Genomic DNA, 25909 nt, shown 5'->3' with positions numbered 1-25909 from the left:
TGATACAGGGTTGAAGCAGTGTTGCATTTAGGTTAGATTTGACTTACATGCTCAGGCCTTTGAAAACTGAGCCTTTAAGGACCCTCATTTTTATATTTACATCACTCCATATTAGCTGGCTGCGAATAGAAGTCCTTTAAGCTCTCAGGCATCATTTCTGTTGTTTCCCATTCCTTTTCCCTTTCTGTGCTGAGCAAGTTGTTTATGGGACTGATGGGGAAAATTTGCATGCATGAATCCTGTTTATTATTTCTTTTTTTTTTTAAAGATTTTATTTATTTGACAGAGAGAGAAATCACAAGTAGGCAGAGAGAGAGAGAGAGAAGCAGGCTCCCGCTGAGCAAAGAGCCCGATGCGGGGCTCGATCCCAGGACACGGAGATCATGACCTGAGCCGAAGGCAGCGGCTTAATCCACTGAGCCACCCAGGCGCCCCCTGTTTATTATTTCTATAAATTTGGGATTTCTTTGTAGAAAATTTTAAGCTTGCCTGAGCAGTATGTATTTTATATCTATAATTCACAATTTAAGTTTTTATTTATATACTATCTAATTACAGTAATGTAAAAGAAAAATGATATTGTGTATTTCCAGAACATAGTTGATATTAGAAAGTCCACTCTATATGATATATGTAAGAAATATATATTTTAATATATCAGTGGATGTATAGTAAGTGCGAAAGAGATTGAATATATAAGGAACTTTCTGTCCTTGGCTTCTAGAGCAGGAGATTGCACACTGTGCACCTGTTTTTGTAAAGTTTTACTGGAACATAGGCATGCTCATTCCTTTACATATTTTGTTGACAGCTTTTCCACAATAACTGTAGAGTTAAGTAATTGCACAGAGACTATGGCCTGCAAGCCAAAGTAGTTATAATCTGGCCCTTTATAGAAAATGTTTGTTGATCCTTATGCTAGATTATTATTTTAGTGACTCATCTTTTTCATACTGGCTCATTCTCAGTTTCTCTTGTATGATTCTTTTTCATCTGTCTGCCTATATGTTGATATTCTTCAGGATCGTCTTGAGAATGTCTTACCTGTCTTGGGGCTTTTGTGACAGCATGGTCCAGATTATACTGCCTGACCAGTTTATTAGTGTCCTTTATAGACTTCTCTGCTGCTGGAGACTCTGGCTACTTCTTTTTCGTAACTTACAGGCAATTTTATCTATTCCCATGGTTTCAAGAACCATCTAGACCTCTTGCTAGAGGATAAGATGATCGTATCATATTGCTTTCTGGACTTTTCCAACTGTGTCCTTCAGCCATTTCAGTAAACATGTCCCAAACTGAACTCATTCCTTTCTTCTTCCAAAACAGCTTCCTAGGCCAGTGAACTCTACTGTCATGTTAATAGTCACATGAGTCAGAAGCTTGATAGTTATCCCTCCCCCTCCTTTCAGTTACCAAACCTATAGCAGCAGGTGATGAAATAACTGTTGATCTGCCTCTCAGTTCATCTCTCATTCTCTTGCATCTGTCCTTACTTTTTCTACCTCAGTGCAGCTCCTTGTTTATCTTCTCTTCCTTAAAAATTTTTTTTTTTTTTTTCAGAACCAGTGATCTTCCCAAAACAAATCTCTTGCTTAGAGCAGATCAGTGGCTCTTTATGACTTGTAGTATTCAGACTTCTTAGACTTTCCACTGCCCCTTTCCAGGATTTTTCAAGGTACTAATAAGCAAATTTTTCTTAGGTCCAATCCCCATTTACCTGTAGCCCTTTCCAAGTGAGCTAGAGTTCTCACTTGTGTTGTAATTGTTGGATTGGCTTACCCATTAGAATATGAAATATTTAAAGACTATGAATTTGTATACACTCAGAGTCCTGGGTCTGACACATAGTTGCCTTCAAAATAATTATTGTATACATGGAGTTATTTTGAGATATTGTAGCCAATTGAAGGGTCCAAATTTACTATGTAATCAAAGATTTAGAGAGGAATTAAACAATTTTTCAGTCCTAATGTGATTACAAATGTTGGGTGATGGAACTCTGGATGATCCTTTTTTTTTTTTTTTAAAGATTTTATTTTTTTTTTAGAGAGCGAGCACGTGCATACGAATAGAGAGTGTCGGGGAGGGAGAGAACCTTAAGCAGACTCTGCTGAGTGTGAGCCCTTACTGAGGCTTGATCTTATGACCCAAGCCAAAACCAAGAGTTGTTCTTTGAGCCAAAACGTTTGAAGTAAATGGTATTTTACTAGATTTTATGAAAGTGGAGCTTTCTATGGTAGGAGAGATCCAACAGAATGAAATTCAGTGAAGAAGAAAAGATGATGATAGCCATAGGCTGCCTACCATATGTCCACAGTATTATTACTTGCTGGTTGTTAACTCACCTTTAAGTTAGCTTTTCCTTTAATGAACTTTATATAAAGGTGCGTTAAGTACCCTTTTGGGAATCCCTTGACTCAATGCTTTTTAGCTTCTGGAAGTTTTTGTTTTTGTTTTCCTCTTCTTTTGAAGTGTGATATGTCAAATAATGTAAAAATGAACATAACCTCTGTCTATTTAGAAGATGATAGGGGCACCTGGGTGGCTCATTGGGTTAAGCCTCTGCCTTCAGCTCAGGTCATGGTTTCAGGGTCCTGGGATTGAGCACCGCATTGGGGGGGGAGGTCTCTGCTCAGCAGGGAGTCTGCTTCCCTCTCTCTCTTCTACCTGCCTCTGTGCCTACTTATCAAATAAATAAATAAAATCTCTCTGTCAAATAAATAAATCTTTTTAAAAAGATGATATATGTTAATGACTATTGCTTAAACTAAAAGTATAATTTTTCCTTTAAATGTGGCCTGGGATCGAGTCCCGCGTCGGGCTCTCTGCTCAGCGGGGAGCCTGCTTCCCTCTCTCTCTCTCCGCCTGCCTCTCTGTCTACTTGTGATTTCTCTCTGTCAAATAAATAAATAAAATCTTTAAAAAAAAAAAATGTGGCTTTCAGGTTTTCTTACATGGGTGTGGTATTTATTCCGTCTTGAGCAGTTACTTTATTTTTTTAGATGGGAATGGTAAATAAGAATTTAGTTTACCAATAACTTTTTTAAAAATTTTTTATTTTTTATAAACATATAGTTTTATCCCCAGGGGTACAGGTCTGTGAATCGCCAGGTTTACACACTTCACTCAACCAAAGCACATACCCTCCCCATTGTCCATAACCCCACCCCCCTTCTCCCAATCCCCCTCCCCCCAGCAACCCTCAGTTTGTTTTGTGATACCAATAATTTTTTATCTTTTTTTTTTAAAGATTTTTAAAATTTATTTGACAAACAGAGATCACAGGTAGGCAGAGAGGCAGGCAGAGAGGGAGAGGAGGAAGCAGGCTCCCCATTGAGCAGAGATCCTGATGTGGGGCTCGATCTCAGGACCCTGGGATCGTGACCTGAGCCAAAGGCAGAGGGTTTAACCCACTGAGCCACCTAGGCGCCCCTTATCTTTTCTATATTGGGAAAAATTGCCTTTATATAGACAGGTTATTTTTCTACAATGGATTTTAAGTTACTAACTATGATCCTATATTAAGAAATACATTTTATATTGCAAACCAGTGCACAGAAAAATAATGGAAATAAGTTTGGTTAAAAAGTCCGTAGTCCAATTATATTAAAGTTCTCATTCCATTCTCTTCTCCTTACCATCCCCTTCTCAAGCCTGATTGGCTGAACCTACAATTTGGAAAATACTGGTCTGTAGCAATTTACAAGATAGAAGCAGTTACAGAAACAGAATTTATTCTATGAAAGACAGTAACCAGAGTATTGAGAGCTCTGTGGCTGATATGGGAAGATACAAAATTCAGCCTCTCCTGTTAAGGCACTTATATAGTAAGTTAGTTGGACATGTGGGTGTGTGTATGTGTGTGTGTTTCTCTATAGTCACTGCAATGTAATACCTGCTTTCTATAAGGTACTTTTTGAAAAGTGTTCTTTTACATAACAGCACTAATAGTTTGTAAAAATAAAAAGACCCAAGAGAGTATATAATAAATTCCAAAATATTTCAAGGTGCAGCAGGAATTTAGAGATCAGAGATTAGTGAGTTGGAGCAGCTGGGGATGGCCTTGTGAAAAAGGTGGGAGTTAAATAGGAACTTTAAAGATGGGTAGAATGTGTGTTAAGTGGGAGGGAGGGTGTAAACATTCCAGTGATGGTGTAATCAGTGGCTTAGAATTGGGGATGAAATAATATGGTCAGAAAGAGCGAGAAGTGGAATCTAGCTGTGATCACATTGGTTATGAGTAGAAGATAGGGTGAAGCTAGTAAGAAGGAACTAAAACATGAAGTGATTTAGACTTTATCTGGTAGGACATGGGAGAATCTCTAGCTCTCAGAATTTACTTTGCCAATAACATTACCCACTCCAGGTATCTTTTGGTTGCTGTTCGCATGGTGTATCATTTTCCATCCTTTTACTTCCAACCTGTTTGGGTCTTTGAATCTAAAGTATATTTACTGTAGAAGGAATGTAGCTGGAGTTTTCTTTCTTATCCAGTCTGACCATCTCTGCTTTTGATTGTGTGCTTAGTTAATTACATACTATGTAGTTTTTGTTAGGATTGGAATTACCTGTGCCATGGTCCTCTTTGTTCTGTTTCTCTCTCGTTTTTGTTCCTCTGTTTGCATGTATTGCCTTCATTTTTTAAGGTACCATTGTGGGTCCAGGGTTGATTTTATTTTTATTTTTTTTAAGCATTACAGAAATTATTTTCTTAGTGGCTACTTTAGGAATTATAGTGTACATTTCAGTTTATATGTCTGCTTCAGGTTACACTAGCTTAATTCCAGTAAAACATAGCACCCTTTCACCAGTACAACTTGATTTTCCCATCCCTCTTTTCCTGCCATTATTGTCACGTGTGTTACATCTATTTATGTTATAAGCCTAATCATACACTATTACTGAAATTGCTTTATTTAATATATGTATTTAGTGAAATAAAGGGAAGAAAAGAAAAAATATATTTATAGTCTTTATATTTTCTTAATTATATTTACCATTTCTGGTGCTCTCATTTCTCCTTGTGGATCAAATTATCTCCTGATGTCATTTCTTTTCAGTTTGAGGAACTTGCATCAGTATTTCTTCTTTTTTAAGTTTTTTTTTTTTTTTAATTTGACAAACAGAGATTACAAGTAGGCAGAGAGGCAGACAGAGAGAGAGAGAGGAGAAAGCAGGCCCCCTGCAGAGCAGAGAACCTGATGTGGGTCTCTATCCCAGGACCCTGGGATCATGACCTGAGCAGTGGCAGAGGCTTTAACCCACTGAGCCACCCAGGTGCCCATGCATCAGTATTTCTTAAAGTCAGGTCTTCTACTGTAGAATATTCTCCACTTAAAAATAAATTGGGGTGGAGGGTGGGTTGCCTGGGTGGCTTGCTTGGTTAAACATCTGCTTTCAGCCCATGTCACAATCCTGGGGTCCTGGGTTTGAGCCCTACGTTGTTGTATTCCTTGCTTACGGTGAGCTGCCTTCTCCATTTCCCTCTGCCTCTCCCCTGCTTGTGCGTGTGCTCTCTTTCTCTCTCAAATGTCTGACATGGGGCTGGATCCCAGGACCTGGAGATCATGACCAGAGCCTAGGGCAGATGCTTTAACCATTTGAGCCACCCAGGTGTGTCAGGATTTTTAAGTTTTATTTTATCTTATTTTTTTTGCCTTCTGGCATTCATCAGTCTGATGATTAATCAGCTGTTTATTGCATTATTTTCCCCATGTATGTTAGAAACCATTTTTTTGTTACCGTTTTCATGATTTTTTTTTCTTTGTGGCTTCAGTTCAAAAGTGATATGCCTAGATGTGAATCGCTTTGTATTTATCTTTTTGGGGTTCATTTAGCTTAGGGTTCATTAAGTTTTGTGGTCAGTAGATTAGTGTTTTTCATCAAATTTTGGGAGTTTTCAGCAGTTATTTCTTCGAATTTTTTCTCCTACTTTTTCTTTTTCCTCTTTATTTATTTATTTTGATGTTGCCTTTATACATATGTCGGTAGGTGTGCTATTATCCCATATGAGGCCTCTGAAGCCCTGTTCATTTTTCCGCAGTCTTTTTTTCCCCTTTGCTCTTTGAATTGGATAGTTTATTTCTTTGTTTTTAAGTTCACAGATTTTTTTTTTTTAAGATTATTTATTTATTTATTTGACAGAGATCACAAGTAGGCAGAGAGGCAGGCAGAGAAAGAGAGGGAAGCAGGCTCCCTGCTGAGCAGAGAGCCCAATGCTGGGGCTTGATCCCAAGACCCTGGGATCAGGACCTGAGCTGAAGGCAGAGGCTTTAACCCACTGAGCTACCTAGGTGCCCCTTGTTCACAGATTTTTTTAGAAATATCATCTCATATCTTGAATCTTTCACTTTGTTACACTTTTCAACTCTAGTGTTTCCAAGTTTTAAAACATTTCTTTATTTGAAATGTTCTACTTGTGTAATTGTTGTATTTTTCTTTAATTTTTAATATATGATTTCCCTTAACTCTTTGAACATATTTTAAAAGTTTCCTGGCTTTATATTGATATAATTGATATATAATATTGTGTTTGTTTAAGGTGTACAGTATGTTCATTTGATGTATTTATATATTGCAAACTGATTACCACCATACCATTAACATCACACCTTATAATTACCATTTCTTTTTGTGATGAGAACATGTAAGCAACTTTGCAACTTTGAAATGTAAGGTATGATGTTACTAACTATATTCACCATGGTGTATGGGTGAGATTGTCGGGACTTATCCATGTTATAACTAGAAGTTTGTACTCTGACCAACATCTCTTTTCCCCTATCTCCAGCCCCTCGTGACAACCCTTCTGGTATCTTTGTATGAGTTTGGGTTTTTAGATTCCACATACAAATGATATATAGCATTTGTCTTTTCTGATTTATTTCACTTAGCATAATGACCTCAAGGTCCATCCATGTTGCAAATGTCAGAATGTCCTTCTTCTGGCTGAATGACAGTTCTGTCTATCTATATCAAATTTTCTTTATCCATTCCTCTGTTAATAGACACTTAGGTTGTTTCCCTGTCTTGGCTATTGTGAATGATACTGCAGTGAATATGGGAGAACAGGTAACTCCTCAAAATAATGATTTAAGTGTAATTGCTGGATCACGGTAGTTCTATCTTTAATATTTTGAAGAACCTCCGTACTGTTTAGTAGCTGCATCAGTTTAATTTCCTACCACCAGTACACAAAGTTTCCCTTTTCTCTACATCCTCATCACCACTTTATCTCTTATCTTTTTGATGATAGCCATTCTAACAGGTGTGAAATGATATCTCATTTTGATTTTGATTTGCATTTCCCTGATGATTAGTGATGTTGGACACTTTTTCATTACCTGTTGGCTATTTGTATGTGTTCTTAGGAAAAATGTCTATTTGGGTCTTTGCCCAGGTTTTAATTGGCTTGTTTTTTTTTGTTTGTTTGTTTGCTGTTGAGTTATGTGAATTCTTTATATATTTTAGATATTAACCTCATCTCATATATGATTTGAAAATATTTTCTCCTATTACATACCCCCATTACTTCCTTTCATTTTGTTGCTCATTTTATTTGCTATGCAAAAGCTTTTTAATTTGATGTAGTTCCACTTGTTTATTTTTGCTGTTGTTGCCTTTGCTTTTGCTGTCAAATTTAAAATAATCATTGTCAAGACCAGTGCCAGGAAGCTTACCGACTCTCTCTGTTTTCTTTTAGGAGTTTTATGGTTTCAGGTCCTTATGTTTTTCAATAGAATAGCTACTTTTTATTCTTGTCTGCTAAATCTAACAGCTGTGTCTGCCCAGAGTCACTTTCTATTCGCTGCTTTTTTTTTTTTTTTAAATCTTAGAGTAGGGTCAGCTCTATCTGTTGTCTGTATGTCTCACATTTTCTTTTATCTTTTCTTCCTTTTAAAAAAAACTAAATATTTTTACAGTTGGCCATTTCAGATAATATATTGTAGCAACTCTGGAGTCTGATTTTTTTTTTAAATCTTAATGAAGGTGGTTATTTTGGGATGTTCCTTTTTTTCTTTTTCTTTTTTTGGTAATTTTCCTGTATTTAATCTATAGAATCTTTTTATCTTTACAGTTTGAAATGCCTATATTCTGTGTTAACTTTTTAATTCTAATTTCAATTTTTTAGCCCGATATTTTTCACAGGCTGACAATGTCTGTATATTTTAGTGGGCATTCAGTTATTGGTTAGAGATTGTGCTCAAACATCTTAAGTTTATAAGGCTTCCCTCATTTTTTGATGATTCTGTTACATGGGTGGGGGTGTCCATTTAAAATTTGGCCAGTTTTTTTTTTTTTTTTTTAAGGTTTTATTTACTTACTAGAAAGGAAGAGACACACACACACACACACACACAACAAGCAGGGGAAGGAGGGAGAAGCAGACTCCCTGCTGAGCAGGAAGCCTGATATGGGGTTCTATCCCAGGATCCTGGGATCAGGACCCAAGGCAAAGGCAGACACTTAAATGACTGAGTCATCCAAGTGCCCCAAAATTTGGCCAGTTTTTAAGTTGGCCTCAGCTTTTATTTTGTCTGAGGCCCTGTTGGGTTTCCCCTGCATATGTGCACAACTTTTCAGTCAACCAGGAATATGTGGAGAGCTTATTTATCCCCTTTGTGTCTCTCATGTCCAGGATCTCCTCTATTAAGTTTTTTAGTGTTCTGCCAAGTCTTGTCATTTTTCCCAGCTGGGACTTGATCCTCAGGGTAATAGAGCTGTGAGCTTTCTCACTTTGTTTCCTATCAGATTTACCATTTTTACTGCCAGTGCCACTGGACATGGATGGGTATTTCTGTCTTTACTAGAGAATGGTACCCCCCCCCCCCGGCAAAATTCCTGGTTTTCCTGCCCTGATAAAACTGCCTCAGTCTCTGAGCTGGGCAGTATTGGTTGGAGATGGTAGCTTCCCCTGGCAAAAAGGTCACTGATCCCTACTGTCCTGCCTCCTGTGTCTAGCAGCTTTTTTTTAAAGAATGAATGCTACTTGATATGTTCTTGCCTTTGATTTATTTCCAGAGCCTTGAAGTGGTTGTTTCTACAATGTAGTCCTTTTTTTTTTTTTTTTTTTTTTTTTTTTAAGATTTATTTATTTTAGGACGCCTGGGTGGCTCAGTTAGTTAAGCGGCTGCCTTCCGCTCAGGTCATGATCCCAGCATCCTGGGATCGAGTCCTACATCGGGCTCCTTGCTCGGCAGGGAACCTGCTTCTCCCTCTGCCTCTGCCTGCCTCTCTGTCTGTCTGTGCTTGCTCACTCTCTTTCCCTCTGTCCCTGACAAATAAATAAATAAATAAATAATCTTAAAAAAAAAAAAAGGATTTATTTATTTTGAGAGAGGGAGAGAGAGAGAGAGCCTGTGTCTGCTTGTGCGAGGGGGAGCGGGTGAGGGGCAGAGGGAGAGAGAATCTCAAGCAGACTCCTTGCTGAGTGAGGAGCCCTACCCAGAGCTGGATCTCGGGACCTCAGGATCTGAACTAAGAGTCAGATAATTTAACTGACTAAGCCACCCAGATACCCCTACAGTGTTGTCCTTTTTATAGGTGTTTTAAGGGGGAACGGATTTGCCAATCACTTTATTCCACTATAGCTGGAAATATTGCCCTTTTGAAACTTTCTGACTTCTTACTCCTTTCCCTCATGTCTTCCAGGCCACTTTAATTCACTCTAGTCAGACTTTTGTTAGCGCTTTTCTGCTGAACGCACTTTTATGAGAGTCACTGGCATCCTGCGTTTACCCTTTCCAATTACCAGTTTTCTGTTTTCATCTCAGTCAACCTTTCAGCAGCTTTCAACATAAATGGTCACTGCCTTTTTCTGAAAACATTTTTGTTTTGTTTTGTTTTTATATTTTTAAATTTTTTAATTAACCTATAATATATTATTAGCCCCAGGGCTATAGGTCTGTGAATCACAAGGTTTACACACTTCACAGCACTCAGCACTCACCATAGCACATACCCTCCCCAATGTCCATAACCCCACCACCCTCTCCCAACCCCCTACCCCCGGCAACCCTCAGTTTGTTTCGTGACATTAAGAGTCTCTTACGGTTTGTCTCCCTCCTGATCCCATCTTGTTTCATTTATGCTTTTCCCACCCCCCCAAACCTCCCACATTGCATCTCAACTTCCTCATATCAGGGAGATCATATGATAAATGTCTTTCTCTGACTTATTTTGCTGAGCATAATACCCTCTAGTTCTATCCACGTCGTTGCAAATGGCAAGATTTCATTTCTTTTGATGGCTGCATAGTATTCCATTGTGTGTGTGTGTGTGTGTGTGTGTGTGTGTGTGTGTGTATCTCACCTCTTCTTTATCCATTCATCTGTTGATGGACATCTAGGTTCTTTCCATAGTTTGGCTATTGTGGACATTGCTGCTATAAACATTCAGGTGCATGTGCCCCTTCGGATCATTACATTTGTATCTTTAGGGTAAGTACCCAGTAGTGCGATTGCTAGGTCATAGGGTATCTCTATTTTCAACATTTTGAGGAACCTCCATGCTGTTTTCCAGAGTGGTTGCACCAGCTTGCATTCCCACCAACAGTGTAGGAGGGTTCCCCTTTCTCTGCATCCCCGCCAGCATCTGTCATTTCCTGACTTGTTAATTTTAGCCATTCTGACTGCTGTGAGGTAGTATGTCATTGTGGTTTTGATTTGTATTTCCCTGATGCCGAGTGATATGGAGCACTTTTTCATGTGTCTGTTGGCCATCTGGATGTCTTCTTTGCAGAAATGTCTGTTCATGTCCTCTGCCCATTTCTTGATTGGATTATTTGTTCTTTGGGTGTTGAGTTTGATAAATTCTTTATAGATTTTGGATACTAGCCCTTTATCTGATATGTCATTTGCAAATATCTTCTCCCATTCTGTCTGTTGTCTTTTAGTTTTGTTAACTGTTTTCTTTTCTGTGCAAAAGCTTTTGATCTGGATAAAGTCCCAATAGTTCATTTTTGCCCTTGTTTCCCTTGCCTTTGGTGGTGTTCCTAGGAAGAAGTTGCTGCGGCCAAGGTCGAAGAGGTTGCTGCCTGTGTTCTCCTCAAGGATTTTGATGGATTCCTTTCTCACATTGAGGTCCTTCATCCATTTTGAGTCTATTTTCGTGTGTCGTGTAAGGAAATGGTCCAGTTTCATTTTTCTGCATGTGGCTGTCCAATTTTCCCAACACCATTTGTTGAAGAGGCTGTCTTTTTTCCATTGGACATTGTTTCCTGCTTTGTCAAAGATTAGTTGACCGTAGAGTTCAGGGTCTATTTCTGGGCTCTCTATTTTGTTCCACTGATCTGTGTGTCTGTTTTTGTGCCAGTACCATCCCGTCTTGATGATGACAGCTTTGTAATAGAGATTGAAGTCTAGAATTGCGATGCCACCAAGTTTGACTTTCTTTTTCAGTATTCCTCTGGCTATTCGAGGTCTTTTCTGGTTCCATATAAATTTTAGGTTATTTGTTCTATTTCTTTGAAAAAAATGGATGGGATTTTAATAGGGATTACATTAAATGTGTAAATTGCTTTAGGTAGCATAAACATTTTCATAATATTTGCTCTTCCAATCCATGAGCATGGAACATGATTTCCATTTCTTTGTGTCTTCCTCAATTTCTTTCATGAGTACTTTATAGTTTTCTGAGTATAAGTTCTTTGCCTCTTTGGTTAGATTTATTCCTAGATATCTTATGATTTTGGGTGCAATTGTAAATGGGATTGACTCCTTAATTTTTCTTTCTTCTGTTTTGTTATTGGTGTACAGAAATGCAACTGATTTCTGTGCATTGATTTTATATCCTGACACTTTACTGAATTCCTGTATAAATTCTAGTAGATTTGGTGTGGAGTCTTTGGGTTTTCCTCATATAATATCATATCATCTGCAAAGAGCGATAGTTTGACTTCTTTGCTGATTTGGATGCCTTTAATTTCTTTTTATTGTCTGATTGCTGAGGCTAGGACTTCTAGTACTATGTTGAATAGCAGTGGTGATAATGGACATCCCTGCTGTGTTCCTGACCTTAGCAGAAAAGCTCTCAGTTTTTCTCCATTAAGAATGATATTCTCAGTGGGTTTCTGAAAACGTTTTTTACTTTGCTTGAAAGATAACATTCTCTCCTTTTTTTCGTCCTACTTCATTACTTCTCCATGTGATCTGCTCCTTCTCTGAATATTTATTTATGTATTCTGCTCTAAATATCTTCCCTAGGTGATACCGTTGGGTTCCCTTGCTTTAAGCCCCCCCTTTTTAAAAAAGACTTTATTTATTTATTTGACAGAGAGAGAGACAGCGAGAGAGGGAGCACTAGCAGAGGGAGTGGAAGCTGGAGAAGCAGGCTTTCCACTGAGTAGGGAACCTGATGCAGGGCTCAATCCCAGGACCCTGGGATCATGACCCAAGCTGAAGGCAGACGCTTAATGACTGAGCCACCCATGTTAACCTTAAGTTCCCTTTTTGAAGATGACTCCTAGATGCATATTTCTGGCTTCAACTTCTCCTTCCTTGAGCCTCACAGTATTTTCACTTGGATGGCCAGTAAACGTTTCAAACTTAATAGATGGAAAACAGAACTCTTGAACCACTTTCTCCATCAAATTTATTCTCTTCAGTTTTTAGAATGATCCTTTAAAAAGGGTAAATCAGGGGCACCTGGGTGTCTCAGTGGGTTAAAGCCTCTGCCTTCGGCTCAGGTCGTGATCCCAGGGTCCTGGGATCGAGTTTCGCATCGGGCTCTCTGCTCAGTGGGGAGCCTGCTTCCTCCTCTCTCTCTCTCTGCCTGCCTCTCTGCCTACTTGTGATTTGTCTGTCAAATAAATAAATAAAAATCTTTTTTAAAAAAGGGTAAACAGATTATGTCATTTTCCTGATCAAAATGACTTTGGCTTTCCTTTACATTTAATATGAAACTCAGTTTCTTACTGTGATTACAAGAGTTTATAGACATACCCCCTGCCTACCGTCTCTGAACTTCTCTTCCTTTACTCAATCACATTATTCTTCTAGCTATTTCTTGATATTACCTATCCACCTCTGTTTACATTTGGAGGTTCCTATAAACTACAGTGCTCCTCTCACATATCTTCACATGGTTAATATATCATTCAGGTTTGTGTTCAGATCTTACCGCTTTATGAGGTGTGTTCTGACTTCCCTATCCAAAATACAGCTCCTTGTCTATATCATGCTCTGTCTCCTTAAGCTATATGAAAATATATTCCTTTTTCCTCACTCTCCTCCATAGACTGTAAGTTTCATGAAGGTAGGAGCTTGGTCTTGTTCACAGCCAATATCCTTAACATTACGAAAAATGCCTGGCATAGTATAGGTGCCCAGTATTTGTAGTATAAAAGTGATTTGTGTAGAATTAGTATGTCATTAGTGAATTAATAAAGAATGACTAAGTAGTAATGGCTAGGCTTGTGATAGTTGTATATTTAAATGCATTCAGGCATTAACTTTGTTTGCCCAGTGTTGATATGATTAATACTTATAAATGTTGCTCTATGAAATTTATATTTTAGACCTTTTAGGGAATTTGAAGATGAGAAAACTTAAGACTTTAAGAAGAAATAGAATATATCAAAAGAGTAAGGGTGGATGATTATTTAGGTCCATGTATTTGCTTCACTTATGCATTCTTTCAGGTAAAAGATGGTATGCATAAACTTACACAGTTTCTGTTATCTGAGAATTTAATAGTTCTCTTTTATAACTTGGTTAGTGAGTCTGGAAAATGGCTTATTTTAATATAGTTGGCTATGTTGAAAAACAATCCTTAAAAGCCACCTTAATCTTAATATCTTGATAGTCTTAGCTTACTAGCAGTTATTCCACAAAACTAGCTATATAGATGTGAACTGGCAAAGTATAGATCTACTTTCCAACTCAGCATCAGTTTAAAATGCAAACAGACCCAGTTTTTAAATTGGTGAAGTTTGTGTTCTCTGTCACAGTTAAAACTTAGAATGTGACTTCCGTTATCTTTATTAAAGCAATTATACTATACTGAGTTGTTTTGTTTATTGCTTCAGCTATAGACATTTTATAACAAGTAATGGGATAATAGATTGATGTTCTATAAAATATATTTTTTCTTATTTTTTAAAAAAGATTTATTTGTTTATTTGAAAGAGAGCACAAGTGGAGGGAAGGGGTGAGGGAGAGAGAGAATCCTTAGGTAGCTTCCCCACTGAGTGTGGACCCTGACATGGGGCTCTTTCCCAGGACTCTGAGATTGTAACCTGAGCTGATATCAAGAATCAACTGCTTAACCAACTGAGCCACACAGGTTCACCTATAAAAGAATTTCAAGTATCACTGTACATGAACCTAGCTCTCACTGTACATGAACCCAGCCAATTTAAAGGGATAGTTTCCAATTTTCCCAAGATGACATCCTAGCACAACTGTAGAGCCAGTTGGAAGTTTCTAGAGGAGGATAAACATTTGCATATTTCTGGTATCATCTTCTTCTTCTTTTTTTTTTTTTTCCTTCTAAGATTTTATTTATTTATTTGACAGAGAGAAATCACAAGTAGGCAGAGAGGCAGGCAGAGAGAGAGAGAGGAGGAAGCAGGCTCCCTGCTGAGCAGAGAGCCCGATGCGGGACTTGATCCCAGGACCCTGAGATCATGACCTGAGCCGAAGGCAGCAGCTTAACCACTGAGCCACCCAGGCGCCCACTGGTATCATCTTCTAAGAACTGGAAACCACTGTGCTGTAGGACAGTTCTGCTTATTAAGCCCCTCATCTGCTGTGCAATCCCCATCCCCTCTTTTTGGGAGGGGGGCTTCTTTTTCTAACCATAAAGCATTTTTCCTTCCAGATTCCCAGGTATATAACTGTATGTTTTTTAGCTCTCCCAAAATTTTAATTTTATATTTCCTGTGCATATAGCCAGTACTTTGTAATATTTTCTCTGTGTTATATAATTTGGCCTTTATTTATTAGACTTCTGATAGCCAAATATATTTTTGGAATTTATCTTCTTTGTTAATATATACTCTTCACATTTATTACTGCAAAGAAAGGCATCATATTTAATGCTTTCTTTTCACGAAGAATGAACATAACTTTGAAATTCCCCAAAGGAAAAAATTATTTGTGTGGTCTATAAATTTATCAGGACTGTACAATTTCTAGCATGCATATTTTAACTTTGCAACTAGCCCTTCTTTTGGCTCTCGGATTTTATTTATTTATTTTTTTTAACTGTATCTTGGAAGATAGTAGGGCTTGTAAGAGCTCTTTGCACCCAAATTCACTTGTTTAGTGAGAAGTTTGATTTTTATTATAGTTGCAGAAGAGTACAGTGTGGTAGCTTATTCCATCTATCTCTTAACATCCTGTACACACTGCTTCTCAAGATATTAGTGGTGAAATACTAATTTTAAAAATTTCCAGTTCATCAAAGACTGATGTTTTTGTAAAATGCAGTACAAACAGTTACTAGAAAAGTGGAATTAAAAAAAAATACCGAGTATAGGCCCCAATCTTTATTGTAAGATTCACAGATATGAAATTATTATATCAAATTTCTGTAAAACATTCTAAGCACTTATTCTCATTTCTGTGTTTGTCTTATTTCAAAGTAGTAGAAAGTAGTAGACTAATAACATAGACTAGTGAAAAACAGGTTGCAGGTCAGCATTGGTCTATAGACCATAATTTTTATTTTGTTTAAAATTTGTTATCTTTTTACTTTTAAAAAATTTTAACTGAAGTATAGCTGGCATATAATATTAAGTTTAGGTGTGCAATGTAGTGCTTCAGTGGTTATGAAATTCTCACCATGATAAGTGTATTACTGTATTATAGACTATATTCCTTATGCCCTACTTTTCATCCCCATGACTTAATTTATTTTACAGTGGGCAGTTTGTACCTCTCATTCCCCTTCACCTACTTTGTCCAGGCCCCCACCCCCTAGACCATACTTTTTAGTAACATATCCATAGCCTTCTCTTTGTAGTATTTAATGTTATGAGTTCTTCGAATCTTAGTCAATATGGTTAATATTATTTAATCCTTTAAAAAATATTTTTATGTGTTTCCTTTTCAGAACCGAGAGCTCCAAATCATGAGAAAGCTAGATCACTGTAACATAGTCCGATTGCGTTATTTCTTCTACTCAAGTGGTGAGAAGGTAGGTCTTGCAGAAAGTGTGTACTGAATATTATGATAGACTTGTTATTTTTCTAAAATTAGTCATCGTTCTCTACTATATCTCCCACCCTAGCCCAACTAGCAGAACAGTTTTGCTAATTGAATGGAAGCATTCTAAAACACAGGCCCTAGTGATTCTGAACTTAAGATATAATCACTGAATATCGTTAGTCATATCAGAAATTAGTTATGAAATTGAAAAGGGAATGAATTTTTAAGAATTTTCTTTTTTGAATATTTGTCTTTAGTTCTTTATATATATGTATATATATCTTAAACTTTCTGTGTTCCTTAGGTGCTTCTGGAGCCCCATGATAGTTCCATCTGTTTATTAGAGAAGGAAAATTATGTCATTTTAAGTGGAAGTATTGGAGGAAAAGGGAAAACAGGAAGACTTTAGTAGGACTAGAATGAGACTTAAACACTGGGAGGCAAGTTTAACCTATCTTTGGTGAGGGAAAAAGTTAGGAAGGTGTAATATTACAAAGCTTGTTGTAAGTGGCCACTATTTATGATCACATTTAATTTTGTGAAAGCGAAGGATAATTAAAGGAGACTTTGTGCTGTGCATCCCTGGCCCTTTTGGTCTTTCTGTTCATATGATGACATTAACTATAACTAACATCATTGTGCTTACTAGAGTTTGGAAGCACAGAAAATCAGTTTCTTCTGTTTTACTTGCTTAATTCTGCCTGTTCACTCTCTTTTCTTCCCAGGTTCAATATTTTCCTTACTTTCTACTTCACTGGTTTGGGGTGTGAGGGCAGGGCAAATAATAAACTACTTAATCTTTTTGGCTAAACAAATATGACTTTGGAGAAGACAAATTGATATTTTGGACCTCAGATTTCTGGTATATACTGTAATTCCTCTTGATTTCTAAGCACAGTATTTTTTTTTTTTTTACTTCATATAACTATTTCCCAGTGTACCAGTGTTTAACCATTTTCCATTAAGTTTTATTTAGATTATTTCCTTAGAAGTTATGTTTTTCATGCCAAAGCCTGTAATATGGGAATGTTCCTTTGTGTTAAGCTATAATTGTGATATACCTCCTGTGGATACATAAATGTTAAATATTTGAATGTGTTTGTGTCAGTCATAGCTAATGTTTTAGCAACCATAATTAGCAAATTGTCTCCTTAGCGACTGTTGTTTCTCAGGTGCTTATATTAGGGAGGGTAAGCCCTTGTAAGTATTTGAGCCCTTTTGTTTCTAAAGCCAGTTACGAGGTTCATGCTACCTTTTTTTTTTTTTTTAAACCTAGCAAACTGCCTGTTATGTCTTTAATCTTATCTATTCTGACATCTTTACTTTTTCCTGTCCCTTTCCAAATAACATTATGGACCATCTGTTATGTTCACAGCACTCTTTTAATGGAATTTTGCATCCTCATGACTTTTGTTATTAGATGCTAGACATTATAATACCCCAGGGAGGAAAGTAAAGGTCAGAATTATTTGTTCCATGAACCACTAGATTACATGGAGATTGGTTTGCAGAGGACTCCTTACAAACCCCTAAACATTTTATCATGATTACTTCATTTATATAGCTTTCCCTATACAGCAGACACTGTGTTTAGTTATTTTACAAATATTAAGTCATTTAATGCTTATGAAAATAAAGAGCAGAAAAAGGAAGAATGTCAAACTTGTAAATATAAGGCTCTATTTGTGGCAGCATCACAAACTTGACCTATCTGGTTTTGGTCTGGTGAAAGCCTTGTTCACAGTGCCCTCACCCTCACTTAATCCTGCTTCCGGAATGACAGTGGACTGTTATCTGTATACCACAGAGGATGGATTTCCCTCCCTGCTGCTGCTCAGAGCTGCTTATTATCATAAATGGTCTTACAGATAAAGAGCAATTGAGGAATCATTAAGGGAGATTAACCAGGAGGACGCTGAACCTCTGTTATAAAAAAGAAATGTACTTTCTAATGTTTTATTTCAGAAACTTTCTCTTGAGCTTTGTAAATTTTCCAAAGTGAAAAAAAATGTTCCTCTCAGTTTTGGATAGCTTCATTAAAAATAAAAATAAAAAAAAAAAAAGAAAATTTGTGATATAGTGGTGAAGATAATGATCCTTCTTCCTTAAGAAAAAAGGAAGGTTTTCTGAAGATATGCAGAAATACACCGGTTCAGGACCTCCCATGATCTTTTAGCCACCAAAGATGATTTCTTCTTGCCCTACTCATGATCTCCACTCCCATTCTTCTGAATTGTTCTGGCAGGGCTAACATCATTCATGAGACCAGATAGTAAATTAATATGCCCCAAATGAGAAGAGAGGTTCTGCTCTCAGGTTGAGAACTCAGGTTTGTAGTTATCAGTTCTAACTCTTAAGAGTCCTGAGAGTGAACTTACAACTGCCTTTTAGAAAAGGATCTAAATATCTTGGGGAATTCTTACAGATTTTTAAAGATGATTTCTCTCTGAATATGACAGTCTTATATTGGGTAGGCACTTTTTCTAACAGAAGCATTATGTACTATCTATGTGTATAAATAAGAAGAGTTTGGAGGAAGAAATAATAATAGTTCAAGATGTCTCTGGGACATGCAAATAGAAATCCCCATGAGACAGATACATGTATGATTTCATAGGTGGTTGTGGTAGCTAACAGTGGAGGGTGGGTGCTAAGTAGAGAAAGGGTATTGACAAGATTGGGCTGATAGAGTTGTGTAGCCATGTGGTAGAACTCTTCGGAGTTCTGGGACAAGGGCGAGGGGATATTTGAGACCAGGACAGTAAAGAGCCAACAGTTTGCCAAGTACTGCCTTCTGGTCATAGAATGTGAGAATAATCTTCATTTGGGAAAACTGCAAGGAAGCCAGTGCCTTTGGGTAGGTCCTTTGTCTAGGACAAAGCAGTAAAAACAACAATAAAAAAAAAAAAACCTCTGTGAAGAGACTGGGATTCAATATTCCATGAAGAGTTTTTCTTCAGGGTGCTAAAGAGCTCAGGGGAACATCTGGACAAGACATCAGTGGTCAGAACATAAGCCTAAAGGAGATATGAGCAGGCAATTAGGGAGACGGTTTTAGAAATTGTGAGGGTGAAAAAGAGAATTCAGTGTTTCAGGATTATAAGGGTGAAAGACTTGGTTGATGTATATGTAAGCATTTCATAACTCTCTTATTGTTGTCCTCATCTCTCCCTCTCTACCGTTTTCTTAGTCTCTTCTGTTCCTTTTGTCTCTGTCTACTTTCTGGGTTTCTGCTTCCTTCACTCTGGGCTCTGGGTCTCTATCTTTCCGTCTCTGGGGTTCTGTCCCTCTCTTGGTTTGTTTCACCTGCTCAGATTTTTTTCCTCTCCTCAACTCTGATACCTGTCTGTCTGTCTGTCTCTTTCTCATTTAATTACTATATGGATTTCAATCTCACCCCTCTTTTGTTGGATTTCTACCCATCTTTCTTTGAATATCTGATGCTTCTGAGTCTGTATGGATTCTCATCTGTCCTGAGCCTTTTTCATTCTCTTTCTTGGTCTTCCTTTCTTTCTTTTTTTTGCCTCTATTACTCCCTTTTTGGAAAATTTTAAAGAAGAAAAATTTTTACTCACTATCCTGACTTTTGACTTCTGTTCTGTTCTCTTCCTTCCCTCCTTCTCTTCTCTTCTCTTCTCTTCTCTCCTTTCCTTTCCTTTCCTTTTTGGAAAATTCCTTTCCTTATTGGTCTCAAATATCCCCTCTCCCTCGTCCTTTCCTTTCCTATTCTTTTCATTTTTTTCCTTTTCCTTTCCTTTCCTCTTTTCTTTCTTTCCTATTTCATTTCATTTGTATAGTTGCATGAATAATTATTTATAACCTTATAAACTTTGAAGATCTCATAAAACTTTCTTTGTTGCCTCATAGTATTTGTAGTTATTGACTATACAGTATTCCATTGAATTGTTGAACTGCATAATACTCCCTAAGTATTCCTCCACTGTGCTACCCCAGGACTTCATAATTTTTATCTATAAGCACTTTTCAGCTTTGGGTGAAGTTAGAGTAGGATTATGGCAATATTTGGCAGACAATCACCACTGACCACAGTTTAATTGAAAGGTTATGTCTGTTTTGGTAAAATTGTCTTTATTTTGCTCCACCCTGCCATTTGAAAGACTAGTTTTCTTTAGCAATTGTTTAGCATATAACTGGGGAGAAGACTGTCCATAATAACTGAAAGAAGGGGGAATTAAGTCAGGACAGAGAGCAGAGGTGTGACTTAGTCTTAGTCATAGTCATCTGGTTGGAATTATTAGTGTTTGCTGTAGTAACTAGAGCATCAGGTAGTCAATCAGTATACTTTAGATTACTCAGTGGGCTTTAACTAACTCTGATTTAGTTCAGAAGAAGTAGCACTCTGTCCTTGACCAGACAAAAATGGGGGTTTTTGAATGTTTTATAAGTCTAGGCTTATGATATTTTCGTGAATTTGTGTTTTTTCATTATCGGTATTTGATCGTAGAAGCTGCTTTGCTCCTAAATAGAATTTTATGAAGAACCCTATCCTATAAAAAGAACAGGTAAAAAACAAAGTTGCTTTGGTTGAAACTAGGGTATGGGACCAGCTAACGTTGTCTTTCCTGAGTTGCATCTCACCTCTGTAGAACCCTACGAGTCTGAAGGACGGACATAGTATGTAAACCACATTGTATCTTTATAGGAGACTCAAATTTTATTTGAATTTTTTTTTTAGAAAAATTTCTGTAAGTAACCTTACATGTGAAAATATTTTACCTGTAAAATATTAGATTGGTAAAATCATAGATTGGTAATTTGAATAATAAAGAAATCGCCTTCCTTAAAAAAAATCTTTCCCTCTACTTGTATGAGAGGCAGTTTAAATAGCAAGGATGACAAATTGATTTCATTCTTCATACCAACTTTGCTCTATTGATAGTAACTGTGTAGAGAGCTGTGTATAGAAGGAAAGGATTCTACCACTGCTTCTGGGATCAAAGAGAAGAGTGCTGAGCTTTTATTATGCCTGTTTGTCACTAGCCCTGGAGAGAAAAGGGTAGGGATGAATCTATTCTGAAAATTAAAAAACTCTGGCTTTGTAACGGGGTTTACATCCCAGTTCTGCCACTTGATAGCAGTGTAACTAGGCAAGATATTTACCTTTCTAAGCCTTTTCCCCCTTCTCATCTGTATAGTAAGGATTTTGTAAGAAAAAAGTAATAATGTTTAGGTGCTTGATCGTAGCACTTGGCATATAATTAACACTTAATAAACATTAACTTCCTCCTTTGCAAATTATAATTTAATAGTTGCAAATATATATTGCACTTACTATGCCTCAGATATTGCTCTTAGCACTTTACATGTACTTTATAACTCCCTTAAACCTTATAGCCACCCAGTGAAGAATGGGTACTGTTATTATCCCCCATTTTATAGAAGAAACTGAGGCACTTGCAGTTAAGTAAGCTACCTGAGTCATACAGCTACTGAGTAGCAACATTAGGAGTCCATTCCCGGCAATCTTTCTCCAGGGTCTGTATAGTATGCTGTACTATTTAGTGTAGAATGTCCTTTTCTGCAGGATCAGTGTATTAGACACATAGCATTTAAAAATATCTCAATAATAATTGCTAAACAAAGAGAGGTTGTATAGTGTCTACTTTGGAGAATTTTTAGAAAAGAATAAATAGCTTTTGTTTCAGGACAATAATAGTAGTAGTAGTGATAATAGCCAAAACTGTGTGATGCTTACTGTACGCCAGGCATTAACTAAACACTTAAACTCTTCCAGTTTTGGGGGGATGAGTTTGTGAAGAATTGTTAATTCTTTATGGGTTTGTTAGAATTTACCATTGAAACCGTCTGGTCTCAGACTTTACTTTTTGGGAAGTTCTCGGATTACTGATCGATGCATTCTTTACTTTTTATATAGGTTTGTTGAGGTTTTTATATTTTGTCTTGAGTTAGTTTAATATTTGGTGTGTTTCCTTGAATTTACTGATTTCATTTAGGCTAATTTGTTGGCACACATTCGTTCTGTAAGGTCAGTAGTAATATCCTCATGTTCAGTTCTGATGTTAGTTTTTTGTATCTTTTTTGGCAGTCTAGCTAAAGGTTTGTCAGTTTTTTTTAGCTTTTCAAAGAGCAAACTTTTGATTTTCTTAGGTGTTTTCTGTTTTTTTTGTTTGTTTGTTTGTTTTGTTTTCTGTTTTTTTGTTTGTTTGTCTCTGTTTTATTTGTTTCTGGTCTATATTATTTCCTTCCTTTAGCTAGCTTTAGGTTTAGTTTCCTATTCTTTTAGAGTTCTTCAGGATGTGAAGTTAGGTTATTGACTTGAAATCTTCTGTCTTAATGCAGGCATTTACAGCGCTAGATTTCCCACTGAGTGCAGTGAAGATAGCACTCAGAGGGTGGTATGTTGGATTTTTGTTTTCATGTATTGCAAGTGTATTCTAATGTTTCTTTTTCCAGAGGGTATTGCTTAATTTTCTCTTTGTCCTGTTGGTTGTTTAGAGTGATACTTATTTTCTACACATTTGTAATTTTTTTCTTTTTGTTATTGATTTCTAGTTTCATTCTATTACGGTAGGGGGAGATACTTCATATGATTTCATTCCTTTTAAATTCATTGAGATTTGTTGTTTTGTTGCATAATATATGGCCTATACTGGATAACATCCCATGTGCACTTGAGAATAATGTGTATTCTCTTTTGGGATGTAAAGGTAGATAGATAGGTTGATAGATATCCTTTTGGTTTATAATGTTCAGATCTTTTATTTCCTTATTGCCTTTTTATCTAGATGTGCTGTCCATTATCGAAAGTGTGTATTAAAGTCTCCAACTATTGTAGAATTGTTTATTTCTTCAATTCTGTCAGTTTTTGCTTTTTATATTTGAAATTTTGTTGTTGGTACATTACATATGTATAATAGTTAAATCTAGTTGATGAGCTGACCTTTTTATCAAAATATAATGTCTTGGATGCCTTTTATTTTCTTTTTCTTGTCACCGCCCCAGCTAGAACCTCCAGGGCAAAGTTGAGAAGAGATGAAAGCAGAAATCCTTATTTTGTTCTTGATTTTAGAGGGGAAAAATATCTAGTCTTTCTTTTTAAATATGATGTTAGCTGTGGGTTTTTCGTAGGTGTCATTTAAGGGGGATCACTTTTATTCCTAGTTTGTTTAGCATTTCATGAAATGGTGACTTTTGTCAAATGCTCCTTATCTCTCCATCTTTTAAAATGATCGTATTTTTTTTGTCCTTTATTCTATTACTACAGTGATTTACATTAATTTTTTGAATGCTAAAACCTACTGGCGTTTCTGAAATGATAAACAAATTTATCCTATTTGGTCATGGTGTATAATCATTTTATACACACACATGCGCGCGCACACACACACACGTATTTTTTTTAAGGTTTTTATGAGGAACTGGTATTAATTCTTCTTTGAAAGTTTGGTAGATTTCTCCAGTGAAACCATCTATGTTCCTGGGCACTTTCTGTGGGAAGTTTTAAAATTACTAATTCAGTTTCTTTACTTGCAGTAGGTATATTTACATTTTCTATTTTTTCTCTTGTCCATTTTGGTATTTTGTTCTTCTTATCTAAGCTATCTTACTTATTGACAAAAAGTTTTTCATACTTTTCTCTTAATTTTTTTTATTTCTATAAGACCATTTGTTATGTCCCTTTTTTCATTCCTTATTTTCACCATTTGAGTCTTTTTCTTTACCTTCGTCAGTCTAGTGCTACAAAGGTTTGTCAATTTTCTTTAGTTTTTTTTTTTTTAATGAATCAACTTTTGGTTTCATTGGTTTTTGTTGTTGTTGTTGTTAATTTCTTTTCTATTCTGTAATTCACTTATTTCTGTTATGTTCTCTTTATTGTTTCCATACTACATTTCACTGTGAGTTTATTTTGCCCGTTATTTTCTAGTTTCTTAAGAGAAGAGTCTTGATTTGACATCTTTTTAGAGTCACTTACTGGTCAAGGTTGTGCTTTGAGTTCCCTTAGCTAGTTATATTTTTATCCTTTACCATTGGATGTGTAAGTGACCTGGGTGCCTCTTCTCAGTTCAAGGAGTCTATATTTGCCACAGATCAAACCAGATACTAGTAGTTTAGAATTTCCCCCCTGATTGCCTCTGAGAAGGTGCAGGCTTGGGCATTTACTTTCTTTCTGACTTAGGGATGAATGTGATTTTATTTCTTGGAAGTTGCTTTTGGGTCAGAGTAGTTTATTGTTCAGTGTTTGATTTGAGGTTGCTTGTAAATCCCTTGTGCCATTAATGCTTTTACTGTGTGTTGATGTATCTGTGTGCAACCTGGGTAATGTTTCACGTCTCCCCCCACATTCTGCACAACCTAGTACCTGTTTATATCCTTAATGACCTCCAGAGATGACTGTTGCCAAGTAGGCTCTTTTTGGCTGTGTCTTTTCTTGTTTTTCTTCAACTTCTGGTGCCTTGCCTGTTTGCTTCTGTCAGGGACCTACCCAGCCTCCACAAGGATCTCCATTGTTTTTAGACAATGCCCATAGGCATGGCATTTTCTCTACTGTGTCATGAAAAAAATTGGTCTCTGTAGGCAGAGCTAGCCTCTCTTTCCCTGGACAGAATCCCTATTTTACTGTGCTAGAACTCAGTGTGAAGACTCACTTTTTCCAGAGTAACACCCCCACTTTATGAGTGGGCAATGGAGGATAGGCAGTGACATCCCCTGTTCTTCACACCTTGCCACTCCCAACATTGGGTGCTCTACACTAAGAGCAAGTTAAAGGTGAGACTCAGGTCCCCAGCCTGCTATGCCTGGTGTAGAGCTTCTGAATTACTTTTGGAGACTGGATGAGGAAAGGGGAACACAATCCTCTTGGCCCTGCCCAACTGGAATAGATCTTTTGCATCTTGGGACACAGCCTGCCCTCCTGGGGTGAAACCATAGCCCCAGACTAGAGCTGAGAGGAGAGGAAGCTACCCAGTAGACCTACCGAGTAGAGCTTCCCAGACATGGAAGTAAGTTATCAGGGTAAGGGAGCAGGTCTTCACTAAAATGCCACAGACTCTTGCTGTTCTCACTGAGATTTGTTTCTTCATTTGCTGTATGCCCTTAAAAAAAATTACCAGATCCTTTAAATGATTGTTTTTTAATCATTTTACCAGTTAAATATTTGTTCTACTGAGGAGATCCTCTATGCTCTCTACTCTGCCATTCCAGAAGCTCTGCTCCCCACTTACTTTCTACATTTTATGAACAGCTTAGTGAAGCTGTTACGCTGAGATATAGCTGAGACTTCCAGCTATAGTGGGTGCATTTTGTATTGTAGAGGAATAGACTGAAAAGTACTAATTGAACACATGCTGATTGTCTTTTGTTTTGTTTACTCCATCAGTAAATAAATTTTAAGTAAGCACAATGAATTTGTACCATTGTACTAATACATTATAAAACATATACTAAAATAGATACTTAAAAACACCAAATAAATGATATATGGTTTATCAGATTCATATTCTTAGAGATATTCTTTTGATTACTATAGAGATTACTATATAATGTCTTAAATCATGATTAAAAACACTAAATTTTTTGTTAAATCTTACACATATAAGTGGTTTTTTTCTGTGCACATTATGTACTTTTCTCATTTAGTCATCTTGGTGCTACAAGGTAGGTAATAGTACTATTTTATTATAAGTTTTAAATTTTAGAATTTTAAATTAAAGAATTTGCTCAAGGTTGAATAGTTAGTAACCAAACACAGGAGCCAATTTCAAATGTAGCCTCTCCAT

The 25909-nt window shown here is 36.8% G+C and overlaps 1 protein-coding gene across 3 annotated transcripts in view; it reads left to right on the top strand.

Annotated features, from left to right (window-relative positions):
• The window catches only part of GSK3B (glycogen synthase kinase 3 beta), a 214735-nt gene that overhangs the window by 90232 nt on the left and 98594 nt on the right, over positions 1–25909 (top strand). For all 3 annotated transcript variants that reach the window (XM_004772792.3, XM_004772791.3, XM_013046044.2), the window contains exon 3: positions 16057–16140. In XM_004772792.3, coding sequence (XP_004772849.1) covers positions 16057–16140 — 84 coding nt within the window. The remainder of the gene's footprint in view (positions 1–16056; positions 16141–25909) is intronic.

This window comes from Mustela putorius, unplaced genomic scaffold (assembly GCF_011764305.1).
Source record: "Mustela putorius furo isolate JIRA1106 unplaced genomic scaffold, ASM1176430v1.1 tig00003834_pilon_pilon_pilon, whole genome shotgun sequence".
In the NCBI taxonomy this organism is placed as follows: domain Eukaryota; kingdom Metazoa; phylum Chordata; class Mammalia; order Carnivora; family Mustelidae; genus Mustela; species Mustela putorius.
Note: the sequence above shows the minus strand (reverse complement) of the source record. Positions and strands in the feature narration are given on the sequence as shown.